A 13,337-nucleotide genomic window follows, 5' to 3' on the forward strand; every position below is an offset into this window, starting at 1 on the left:
TAAATTATTCAGCTGCTTGCTTGCCAGTTTTTTGTTTTTTCTTAGAATAAACTTGCTACTCTGTGGAATCTTCATATGGGTTTGAGTCCAACAAGTTTAGGAGATTTCCTGCCAAATACGGCAACAGGACAATCCCAAGTCCAAGGTCAGGCTGGAATACCTAGCTGACAGCCTGGGTATCATGACAATAGGCTTGCTCAAAACAAAAGATTTTTTATGTACTCAGCAGTATGCATCCATCTAGTCTTCTGTAGTAGGAGGTCGCTTGTTTGTTCCTGGCTGCTCAGTCACAAAATAATCACACAGAAACCATATTATTTGCAATACTGTTTGACCAATAGCTTAAGTGTATTCCTGGCTAACTCATACATCTTAATTTAACCCATTTCTAGTAATCTGTGTATCGCCACGAGGCTGTGGCTTACTGGGTAAAGTTCCAGCATCTGTCTCTGGAGGGCTACATGGCTTCTCCCTGACTCCACCCTCTTTCTCCCAGCATTCAGTCCAGCTTTCCTTGCCTAGTTCTGTTCTGCCCTGCCATAGGTTCAAAGCAGTTCTTTATTAATTAGTAGTAATCACAGCATACTGAGGGAAATCCCACATCAGTCTTTAAATATTAAATATATTAAATACTTAGTTCTGGGTACTGTTCTGGAGCTGAAAACAGAACAGTTAGCAGAGTTTCCCTTAACTGTCTTCCCTTGGAGTTAAAACAAGAAGGACAAAGAAATCTAAGACGATAAACACTGGAAGAGACATGAAGTAAAGATGAAATGAGATGCTCTCATGTGGTTCACAGTGAATGGTAAAGTTTGCTGTGTATGAGGCAGCATTTTCAGGGTAAGAGGGCAGGAAGCTGTGAATGTGTGAATGGAGCTATGCTATCAAGCACTGCTATCTTCTGACTTAGGAGTCTAGCACAGCTAGCTTCTGCTGGCACACTGCTGACAGGATGCCCTTTGTCACAAGTAGTTCTTCCTGGAGCTGTAATGGTCAAGGTTGGTGTGCTTTCCTTCTTCCCCACGCTCCCTCTCAGCATACTCACATGGTCCTTGTGGTCAACTCAGCCAGTGAATAGTAGGCACCAGGCACCGGGCATTGCCTCTGGTGCTGGGGATCCTGTGCTGAATTAGAATGGATAAATTTGGAAAATGGATGAGATAGAAAAGTATATAGGTTTCTTCATCCCAGTTGGATACCGAGGAGCAGCTACTGTCTTTATCCCTAGGTTAAACCTTTAATTTGCATGGTTGCCAGTGTCACCAAGGGCTCCTTCTCTTGCCTCACCACAGCCAGCCCCACCCCCAGTCTCCAGTGTGGTATCTGGCACCTGCTGACACATTGGTTTGTGATCTTTTTCAGGCCAAAATATCTTCCCATTTTATTTTTCCAACCATCTTGAGAACTCATTAAGGAAAATGCTTTCCATTTCCCAGCTTTTACCTAGGGGGGTCTAAGTGATAAAAATCTCCTTGCCTGCCCTGACATGTACCCAAAGTAAGTGTGATGTTAATTTGGTGAAATTAAAATCTGTTTCTTATGGAAAAAAAAAAGAGAAAAGTATATAGCTTTCATTAGTGGTAGGAGGAAATACAAAGCAGGAAAAAAGGGCCTGAACTGTGTGCATAAAAGAGAGAATATGAGCATTGAATGTACAGCCAGAAAGGCCTAGTGAAGAAAGGCCTAGTTACTGGCAGTCCTAGGACATTACTCAGTCCTGCCTCCCTCCCCCTGCTGCATGGGTGCTTGCTTACTCAGAGATCCTTAAAGCTCTGAGGTGACAAATATTTTCTCCTAGTTGTCTTTTCTTCTGAGTCCTAGAAAATATCAACTTTTCCCTCATACCTGCTTTACCAATTTTCTGAAATTCATGGCTATCATAGAGCATGGTTACCAAAAATTATAATAGTTTGGCCACTGTTCCTGAAGCAGTCTGTGCTCTGGTCACAAAGTTGATAGCATCCAGAGATGAGCAGATCCTGCTGCATGACCCAAACAGTCGGAGCCTACATGCATGTAGATGTTGTACCAGGCACCTGGGAGACAGCCTTCTGTAGTTCCAGCATTGTCTACATACTCTTCAGGGAGATCTGAGTACTCTCTCGGTACCCTGTGCACAGTGCGTATTTCCTCCAAGACCCTTATCCATTCTGGTTCTCACCCCTACAGTGGTTTGGACAGGTTTTTCTTTAGCATTTCAATTTATTCAGAATACCTGATACAAAGCTAATCATATAATGTCAAAAGGGGGAAAAGAAAAAAGTAGTAGCTGACTATCTTGTGATCTAAGAATGGAAACAGAAACTGAAGTACATCGAGAGGAACATCTCTTAACTTATAAGTAGAAGTGGACCATTGATTAAAATGCGCCTAACTGCCAATATACATGAACATAAAGTGGAATGTTAGCAATTAATAGGTAAATGTGAATTGGTGACAACCTGCTACTGTAACCCTAATTTTTCTTCAATAGACCAAATTAATTGTTTGTACTAAATATTTACTAAATATTCACTTTGCTATATTGCTGGAAATACGTCTTGAGGAAATGACACTCCAACATTCATCTCTTTTTTTTATTAGTAAATAATCACTTCCTTTTTAAAGATAGCATGAAATCTCAACAGTAATTGCCTCTGAAAAGTGGTATCATGCAAAATGTGTAGTCAAGTTGTCCATTACAGTTTACATCTCTAGCTAGTAGGTAATTGAAAATCCATACTGTGTCTTGTAAGCATCTTAAAATTCAAGACCTATTGGCATGTGTGACGCTGTATCAGTTTTACTGTGCACTCACTAAAATGTTTCAGCGTTCCCCCTTTCACTCAGAGGGTATGCTCCAGTCTGTTAGCTGACAGCACTGCTCAGGCAGTTGCTGTTGTGGAACTGACCTTGTGACTTTTACTCATCATTTGGTTTTCCTGTTCCTTGTTTTCTGCTGTTATAATTGTACTGAATTTAAGGCATGAGTGTTCTGATTCCCAAGAATTATGTATTCAATGAATCCTTCATTAGAAATAACTAGAATCGGGAATTCTGAGGAAATCATCGAAGAGAATAAGTTTAAGAAACCTAACTATGTTTCTTATCTATATAGTCAGGTGTGGTGCTCTCTAATTTTTATCACAGTGAAGATAAGTAGTCTCACTTCAGAAATCTCACTTTTAAAAAATAAATTAAATAGCCACCACATTTGTTGTTGTTGTTTTCAGCTTTCTAAAACAACTTGTGGAAAAACCTTCAAAGAATTGGGCATTTAGTAAAGATGGCACATTTCTTTTGACTAAAATCTCCTCTTTAAAGATGAAAATGTCAAAACCGATTATCTTTAGAATGCTTTTGGATAAATAACTGAATAATGTGAATAATTATGTGTTCTTTAAAATTAGTTATAATTGTCAGGAAGGTTAAATTGCCCATGACTTTCCGTCTTCCCACCTAGAAATTCTTGGTTGTCCCAGCCCATAAAACCCCCTCGCCCCCAGCCTACACGTCTGTCTTCTCTACCCTTCCTGTGTGGTTTGAATGGGGCCTTGTGCCTTTCATTTCTCTTCAACTGTGGCCTGTGCATCCCACAGCCCCAAATCTGTTCCCCAGTTATCTTCCTGCTTCTGCTTCACTGCCTGGTGAGAGACACAGAGCATGTAAAGTCAGTAATCCTTGATTTTAAAATGAACATCCCACGTGACCATTAGCCAGTGTACATAGTACAGATACTTTCTACTTACAGAATCCTAAGATATTCAAAGTTGGTTATTAGCATGCTGAAAGAGGGAATATAATTTTTAGTTTTTATTTCATCACATTTCTTAAAATATCATTTTTCCAAAAGGAAATTACTTCTGTTTATAAACTTTGAGATATAATTTGACCAGTGACTCAAGTTTGCATGTGTGAAAATTGATGTGGAGTCTTTGAGACTCTGCACTAGCATTTCTGTCCTAAGTGTCTGCTCATATCTCCTTCAGCTGTGCATATCTCAGCCCAGCAATTCAGAATGTTATGCTGCTGAAGTGAACATCACCAGCTAGTTTGTAGGAGGCTGGATAACCATACGGCATAATCTTAACTGAATCAAGTTGTTTTCTGTAATTTCAGTTCGTAGTCTTGAGTAGTAGCTCAGTTGGAAAAATGGGTGTCAGTCAAGAAGAGCCCTGTGTTCAGACACAGTGTCCATACAGAAGCTGGGCAAGGCAGTACATCTGTAATCCCAGTAATGGGGCATGAGGACAGGCAGATTCCTGAAGTTTGCTTGCCAGCCAGCCTAGCCCTGTTGGTAAACTCAATGAGAACTTGATGAGAAACCCTGTCTCAAAAACATAAAGTGCAAGCAATTGAGAAAGACAGCCAACATTCACCTCTGATCTCCACATGCATAAGTATGCAAAACACACATATATACACACATACACAGAAACAGGAGCATATGTACACACATACAACACTCACAGAATTTCTGAATTTATAAAATACTATAACTAGTACTTTTATTAAGTAGTACTCTACCACATTAAGAAATTATTATATATTCTGAACATGTATCTCCTTACAAACTAATAGAAGAGTCTTGCTTTTTTTTCTTTTGATATGTCAAATAAATAAATGTATTTTATTTTTTAACTAGTGTATGGTAAAATTTATTGATTATAGCAATAATAAACTGCTGCATAACTCATATACATGTATTACAGCACACATATGCCTAAAGCACACATACTTTCTCATGCCACACTGGCAGCAAGGTCGTCCCCTAGAAGCCCCTGGACCCAAGACCACTTTGACTGAGGAGACAGACACGGGACAGCACGTTCCGGAGCAGCAGAGAGTCATGCTTCATTTTCTTGAGACTTCTTTCCTTTCAAAGGCCAGATGCCCTCTCAGAATACATGGGGATGTCTGTGAGCAGGTACCAAGGAAGAAGATGAGCTTCCTGGTACAGATGTTCTTAAAATCGCTTTCTTGTTATAAGGCAGCTGAGCATTGTTGTTGCCACCTGCTCAGACTTTTCTCCCTCCATCCCAGGTTAGCTCTTACCCTGCCTTTCACTCACTGCCAGTCAGTCTTCTGCCTCCTCTACTGCGCCTGATCCACCTTCCATCCCACCTTTGTTCTTATTTAATTGGCAAAACTCACAAGATGCATTCATCCTCAATGGAGATAAAACTTTATTCTACCACGTGCAGGGTTTCCTGGGGATACTTAAACAGAGAAGTGAAGGGAATACATGTACCCGGGAAGCAGAGCGATAAGCTTCTTATTACTCTCTACCCTCACTTCCATGCTCCGAGGGAATGGGCAGAAGAGACCTCAAAGCCCACCCCCGCAGTTAAACCCTCCCTCCACACCTCCTAATAGTGGCACTCCCTTTAGGGGCCATTTTCTTTCAAATCACTACACAAACAATGTCTTCCTTGAATTTCAATTATTATAGAAAATGTAACAGAAGTGAGAAACATCAAATTTTAGCTGGAACTTAGCAGGTTAACAGACTTGCCACTGATGCCATGATTGGTAACGTGCTCCACATACTCTTTGTATCTTCACCAAGAAGTTGTAAAATTAAATACTTAAATAGTGCTGGTAGATACATTGCTTCTAGTGTTCTGATCCCAGTTGGTTTGATGGAATTATTTCCCAGAGTTCAGAGTCTTTTAGAAGACACGGCTCTTATCTGTTTATGCTTCCTCTATACAAAGACTGAAAAACGTATTGCTGGGAGCTCAATCAATGGACATTCTGATTTTGACATGACTCAAGAGAGGCTGACTCTGTGGCTTGTTTTCCTTTATACTCAAAGTCAGGTGACTCTGGAAGAGGTTTCAGTTTGGTAAGCTGGTAAAATGCTTTTGTTTTCCTTCTCATTTCTTGTGGGTTTGTGTTCATGTGTGTATGTGCAGTCGTGTTTGTTTGTGTGGTGGTGTATGGATTGCATGGTGGTGTGTGTTTTACGTGGTGATGGTAGTTTATGTTTTATTTGATAGAGTCTTACTTCGTAGTCCAGGTTGGCTTTGAACTCATAATCCTGCCACCTCAGCTTTCCAAGTGCTAGAATTAGGAATGTGCTCTGATTAAAGTTTTATCAAGTTAAATGTTAAAAGAAGTTTTCAATGTACAGGTTTAGATAAATTCTTTCTACCTCTTAAATTCAGTGGTCCTTATTATATTTCATGCCACCTAAATTAGAGTTCATTTTTGAAAGGATGCATGGGCACCTCTACTCCATTTGCTTCCATTCATAAAATTTCTTGACAAGATTTCAAGGACATACAATTGGAGAGGTAATAGCACTAAAGTCAGTTAATTTTAAATCTCCAAAAATAATTTCCGAGCACCTTCAGGTTTATCTGGAGTAAATGGGGAAATCTGTCCCACTTGTGATTTACATCTCTGAGCCCATGGCATGTGCTGAATTTCTGCTTCCGTGCATCACCAACTGCCAATGCTATTGTGCTTTTTATTGTGCAGTAGAATGGAAACTTGTCTTTAGTCTGTGCATCTCCCGCTTGGATGTGGAATCGGTGATCATGTGAGCATAGAAAACCGAGACTGTACTCCCCAGCTAGGCATCCATGGAGCTCTTCCTCTGTCATGGGAGCAACCTCTGCTGAGTCATGCTAATCACAGCTTTATCTCTGCCAGGGACTAGCTCAACTTCTGCTGAGTCATGCTAATCACAACTTTATCTCGGTCTTGTCACCTTGATGCCTTGTTGCTGGCCCTACTTAGCTAACTGCTCCACCTGCAAACACATAACTAGAATTTGCTGGGGCTTCTGATAAGAGTTGTAGGGTTCTTACTCTCAATACTGTTTTCTAGCACGGGAAATTCCTGTCTCATTAAGTCTTAGGCTTACAGAATAAAAGGAAATACCTTTTTCTACACCTGTGTGATCTCTGACAACACAGTTTCTTATTTGTGATATGAGTATTTTTCTACTCAGCAAGTGTATGACAACAAAGTTAAAAATAACTTTGGTGGTGGTGCCTAGCTATCATCCTGGCACTCAAGAGGATATCTCTGTGAGTTGAGGTCAGCCTGCTCTGCAGAGTGAATTCCAACACAGTCAGGGCTACACAGTTAGACCCTATATCAATAATAATAAGAAGAATAACAAAAATAACGGCAGCAACAACAATAAAAATGTGACTGTAAAGGTTGTCATCCCAACCCAAAGTTAAGATTTCCTTTGTTCAAACCATCGCTATATTCCAGGTTTGCTGTGCATTATTTTATGGGAAAAAGCATCTTGTGTTGTGGTTAGTATTTCGAGAGTTGTCCTTCCACCCACGATCTTTCTGTTAATTAACATTTTTTCCTTTATTTTACATACAGACCACAGTTTCTGTCCCCTTCTCTCCTTCTGTTTCCACCCCTTGCCATTTCCCAACTACAACCCTCCCTGTCTGCCCACTCCTCCTCTGTCTCCATTCAGAAAGTGGCAGACCTCCCATGGTCTTGAACATAGCATGGCACATCGAGTTGAGATAGGACCTATCTACATCCCCTTTATAAGGGCTGGGCAAGGTAATCCAGCATGGGGAACAGGTTCCCAAAAGCCAGTTAAACACCAGAGACAGGTCCTGATCTCACTACTAGGAGCCTTACAAACAGACCAAGTTACACATCTGCCACACACATGCAGAGAGCTTAGGTCGGTCCCATGCAAGCTCCCTAACTGTTGGTCCACAGAGTCCATGTGTTCCCAGGAACTCAGGTCAGCTGTCTCTGTAGGTTCCTCCATCATGACCTTGACCGCCCTGACTCGAACTCATCACTTTCTTCAGGAGGACTCCTAGAGCTCGGCCCACTGCTTGGCCACCCATGATCTTATCACATCATCCCAACGCAGAACACTGCAATGCAAACACTATTGTGTTTTACCTGCTGTGAAAATTATCTCAAACAACAAGACATGAAGCTAGTTAGTTCCTGCATTACTCTAACTAGCCTTTTCAATGTGGTAACAACCTTCACATTCCTAATGCTTCATTAATTTTTCTTAAATTTATAACTTATTTTTGCCATCTCATTTTGCTTTATACATTTGTATACTTAAAACCCACAGACAGAGTGGCAGTGTGATCACTGTGATATATTTTCAGGTTGTCTTCAATTAACTAATTTCTTGTACTGTTGTGTTAATTCACTTTCTAGAGGATACAAGGAAGGTATCTTTATAATATTAATTACTAGAGTTTTCTACAGTCCTAACTTCACCTTTTAGATCTGAAAGACTTTTCTGTTGTTAGTCTCTGACTCTTTTTACATGTTATTGCTTTTGATATTGCTCTATGACGATTCTAGATATTGTAGCCCTATATCTACCTTTCTAAAGGAGAGTGTCTAAATGCCCTGGTGTCTCACAAGTGCTAACTCACCTGATGCCTGCAGAGTGGTAAAAATAAAAGACCAGAACAACTCAGTCTACTTTGCTTTTTTTCTATCTAGCTTTGGCATAATTCTTGGCTAGCTCTGGTAATTTAATTGGGTTAAAATAGGTTTAGTTTATTTGTGATACTACTAGTAAACTAGACCTTCTCATATACTCTGTATTTACTGACATATACCAATTGCATAAAATACCTGGTTTCATTGGTTTCAGTACATTCACACAGTCCACTCTAGCATTTTACCTACACCCAAGTTTGCTCTTCTCCCTCTTCCTTGTACTTCTTCCCACTGCCTTTCCCAAATGCTTCTGTTGCTTTCATCTGACATACTTTTTAAAGGCTTATTTCTTCTTATTTATGCATATGAGTGTTTACCTGTATGCATGTATGTGTACCATGTGTCTGTCTGATTCCCTAGAAGGCCAGAATAGATGTTGGAACCCCTGGAACTGAAATTACCATTAGTTGTGACCCTCCGTGTATATGCCATAATCCAATCCTGATTTGTGCAGAAAGCACCTGGTACTTTTAACCAGTGAGCCATATCTCCAGCCCTTTGTCTTGTACACTCTTGAGCAAATCCTTTCTCCCTGAAGTGTGAAGCACTTTCAAAATGTGCATTTGAAAAATTAAAATCATCATCTTGCTAGCCAATGGAATTACTGACCAACAGTATGATGATAAATTAATGACAGTCACCCACACACGTGTAGTAGTATATTATTTGTATTTTGATAAATAAATCTTGCCTGAAGATCAAAGGCAAAGCTAAAGCCACTAGAGGTCAGGCAGTGATGGCACATACCTTTAATCCCAGTTTTTGGGAGACAGTCATATGGGTCTGTGAGTTCAAGGCTACCCTGGGCTACACAAGATCAATGCAGAAACAAATTCAGGTGGTGGTGGCTCATACCTTTAATCCCAGTCTAGGATGTCGCAAGCCTTTAATCCCAGCACTAGAGTGAATATAAAATGGGAGGAGAGAGAGGCTTAGTCTGCTTTGTTTATGGTCGCCCCAGCCTTGAAAGAGGTAAGACTTCTCTAGTGGCTTGGCAGCCTTGCTTTCCTGGTTTTGGGGTTGAACCCCAATTTCTGTTTCTGGGTTTTTATTATTTGTGCTACACACAAGCAGTTGGTTTTTTCATTGAATTTACTATCCTCAGAGCAGTGTAGATAGCTCGTGAGGGTATTACACATTGCTTGACATATACATACAAATTAATCTGTATCACAGTCCCCGGCAAGTTCCATATCACTCAGCTGGAACTGGGAGTTTAAGGCAGCAAATATACGTAAAAGTCCAGCTGGGAGGGAGATGGTGTGTGTCAGAATACATGGGCAAGATGAGCTACATCCTACAAGGTTATTCTTTACCAAATATTTCATCTTTTTCTGATTCTCAACCAGTGGATCCTGATAATTATATTTACCTTCTGAGAATGAGAGATTTAAAGAAAACTCAGGAATACAAATCCTTGTACTTGGTACATTTACGTTTCCACCTAAAACACCTTTTTCACAGCACTATCCTTAGTTCCAAAAATGCTAATAATAGAAAGCTTTTAACTTCCGCCTTGGGTCAGTTCTCCTGACCTGGTCTTCTGACAGTCTGACTCTCTTCTCCCTCAGTAATGCCTGAGAGTCAGAGACCTCATACTTTTTGTGCTTCTCTGTAACTCCCGTGGGGAAGCATGACCTGAGTCTTACATTGTAACCTAAGCTCTCATGAAGAGGTCCCATATTTGGTGAAGGTCATTGGTCCAAGCAGCACTGGTTGTCTTGGGTATTCCCACAGTTGCTTCCTGTGATCTTTGTTATGCCAACCAAATACACTGCTTCTTGTTCCCTCTGATCACACTATTACTATAGTGCATTAAATGTACTTGTAAAGATACACCCGGATTTCCTTAGCTTTATGATTCGGTTCCATTTTGTTATTCCCCAACCGCCACATGCACAAACCAGGAGATATGCTCTTTGGCAAATGAGGTTCAACTTAGTAATTGACAAGTTAATTTTAAAACTCACTGAATTAATATAGCCTCACTTTTAAATTTATTGTTTTTAGCTACTTTGTTTTAACTCATTCAATACAATAAAACTTAGTTCAAATTCATTTGAACTCATCAGGTTTTTTTTTTTCCAATTCACTAAATGTTTCTATTCAACTACTGTTTTTAAACAACTAATGAATCTTTTCTCTGGTTCTCTTGTGCAAGTGAGGTATTTTTTTTTCCATGCAAACCTTAATGTATAATTGTCCTGTCTCTCCTTTATCTTTCTTTGTGATTCACCTTAACAGACACTGGTTACTTTGTGAGTTGAGGGGAAGGGAGCATGCATGTATGTGTGAAAAGAATAGATATCAGCTCAGCTCTTCCTTAGTGAAATTCTTTACATTGTAAGCTGTATTTCAGAGACTGTCATCCAATTCAAGCAAGCTAGAAGTCTTTTCAGCACTGATGCAGCAGAGGTTCATTTATTTAATAGTAAGTTGACATTTCTTCTCCTAGTACCACAAAAATAAATGAATAAATAAACATCTCTTTGTACTGTGAGTGCTGGAGAGCCAGCAGTAAGACAAGCATCCTGCCTTTAGCCCAGACTTATTCTAGCAGAAACTGATAAACTTCAAATAAGTCAGCTACTCAGTCTGCAGATATGACATTCGGTTTGCTGATTCAGAACTTCAAGGTCATATCTGCTACCTTGTTTGGGTTTCATTACTGTGAAGAAACACCATGACCACAGCAACTTTTATACATAAAAATCATGTGATAGGGGTGTCTTACATTTTCAGAGATTTAGACCATTATCATCATGGTACAACATGGTGATGTCCAGGCAGACACAGTGCTGGAGGAGGAGCTGAGAGTCCTATATGTTGACTAACAGGCAATAGTAAGTAGTCTGAGACACTGGGCATAGCATGAACGTATATGAGACCTCAAAGCCCACTTGCACACTGTTAGGCTTCCTCCAACAAGACCATACCCACCCTAACAAAGCCACACCTCCTAATAGTGCCACTTTCTTTGGGGGCCATTTTCTTTTAAACCACCACATCAGCAATCTTATTTTCTGTAGTTTTGAGTCTGATTTAGTGTCAAAATACCCCCTCATCCTGAGAGGGTTATATGGCGAGTTCCATTTTGCAATATAAGACAGGAAAGATGATAGCATCCTAAAGTCAAGCCTTCTTGTTACATTGGGATTATTTTATGGTCACTATCATAAAAGTCACCATTCGACAGAAATGCATTGTCCACTATATTAGTCAGGGTTCTCCCATCTTCTAGATTTACTGATTTCCCCCAAGAATGATCTTAAATTGAAAAGATGGAGACATAAAAGAATTGTGGATGTCTACTCCAATAGAGAATCAAAAATGTAAAATTAACTATTAGAGGAATGCTCCCGAAGCAGCCTCTTTTCTTCCTGGGGAGAGGTCTCCATTAGGGGATCTCTAACCTGAGTCTTATAGGTAACAGAAGGTACAACACACTTCCTTTATTCACTGACTACCTTGTATGTGCCAGATACTGTAATAGACACTATAGACACAGCAGTAAAAGCATACAGTGGACACATAGATAACTATTTACTAGATAGCCGTACATGCTAAGGCCAAAATAAAATAGGTGAGAGGGGAGAACAGGGTAGCAAGACTGATCAGGGACCTCATTTTCTAGTGAGAATATGTGAGCAGACTCCTAAACAGTAATGAGACCAAGAAGCAGAATAGCCATTTCAGGCAGGTGGAAGGACATGATAAAGAGCACACAGGGTACAAACGATCTTTAGGGGAAAACAGCAGTTTTTCTTCTTGACTGATGAGGTAAGACTGTGACGAATGGTCCCTGAATAAGTGGATGAATGAATGAAGTAGTGTAAAGTTCTGTGAACAGTCCTCATTGCCAGCTGAGAGAAGAGGGGCTGGCTTTGGAGCTCTTTGAAGACCAAAGTGATGTCATTGGGTTTTCTTTGGTTATTTCAGATTTGGATTGATTGGAGTTTGGTTTTTAAAAGTTATCTATAGCAACAGTATGAACGATGAACCTGAAAGAGAAGCAGAAGAAACCTACTACAAGCCAGTTCTTATTGTAGTGCCTGTGAGAAATCGCAGAGACAGAAAGTTGCGGTGTTTCCAGAGGCCTGCTATCCACTTTCTGATGCCTTTCTGATATTAGAAAGTTGAAGAACAGCTCTGAAGTTTACACTTGGGTGTCTGATTTATGATCATGTGGCCTCTGGAGGAGAAGCATGAAATAATGAATTTGGACCAGCAGAAATACAGATGTGAAAGTCAGGAAACAAGTAAAGGAAGAGTTGGCTAATACCCCCATATACACTTTTAAAGGAACAACAGAAATACTTATTCTTGCCAGGCCCTGCAGAGAACATTAGTAGAATGTGGAGTCTTCCAATGCTATTGGGTTTGATACTGGGAAGGCTATCAGTGACCTCAGGAAGGCCAGTTTCGGTAGACATGGGTAGAGACAGAGCTGAGTTAAAGGGCATGAGACTGAGGTCTTCCAAACAAAGTTGTTGTTGTTGTTGTTGTTGTTCTTCTTCTTCTTCTTCTTCTTCTTCTTCTTCTTCTTCTTCTTCTTCTTCTTCTTCTTCTTCTTCTTCTTCTTCTTCCTCTTCCTCTTCCTCTTTCTCTTCCTCTTTTTCTTCCTCTTCTTCTTTCTCACTCTCCTCCACTTCATCCTCCCCCTATTCTTCCAAAGTTTTGGCTGGACCTATTAGATTTCTCTTCTCCTTTCTTTCTTTCTTTTCCCCACTTGGGGCCTAGAGCTGAATGCCTAAGCCAGGAACATGGTAGAAAGATAAAAAGAGATCTTTGTAGTTCTCGTAGGAAAGAGGCCAGGTACAGAAGCTCCTGGTGCTGATGAGCCAGATAGGACAAGGAGTGATCTCAGTGGCCAGCTGCAGGTCATGTAA

At 40.2% G+C, this 13,337-nt stretch overlaps 1 protein-coding gene across 22 annotated transcripts in view; it reads left to right on the top strand.

Moving 5' to 3' along the window:
• The window catches only part of Arb2a (ARB2 cotranscriptional regulator A), a 415,675-nt gene that overhangs the window by 285,288 nt on the left and 117,050 nt on the right, over positions 1-13,337 (top strand). The window contains exon 10 of one of the 22 annotated variants that reach the window (XM_085676908.2): positions 12,388-12,413. The exons of 20 other annotated variants lie outside the window; for them this stretch is intronic. In XM_085676908.2, the coding sequence (XP_085533034.1) occupies positions 12,388-12,398 (11 nt within the window). In that variant the 3' untranslated portion in view covers positions 12,399-12,413. Of the gene's footprint in view, positions 1-7,731; positions 8,423-12,387; positions 12,414-13,337 lie in introns of those variants that run through there. One more of the 22 variants, XM_085676903.2, reaches the window with a different exon arrangement.

The sequence above is a fragment of the Myodes glareolus genome, chromosome 15, assembly GCF_982192425.1.
Source record: "Myodes glareolus chromosome 15, mMyoGla1.1, whole genome shotgun sequence".
Taxonomy (NCBI): domain Eukaryota; kingdom Metazoa; phylum Chordata; class Mammalia; order Rodentia; family Cricetidae; genus Myodes; species Myodes glareolus.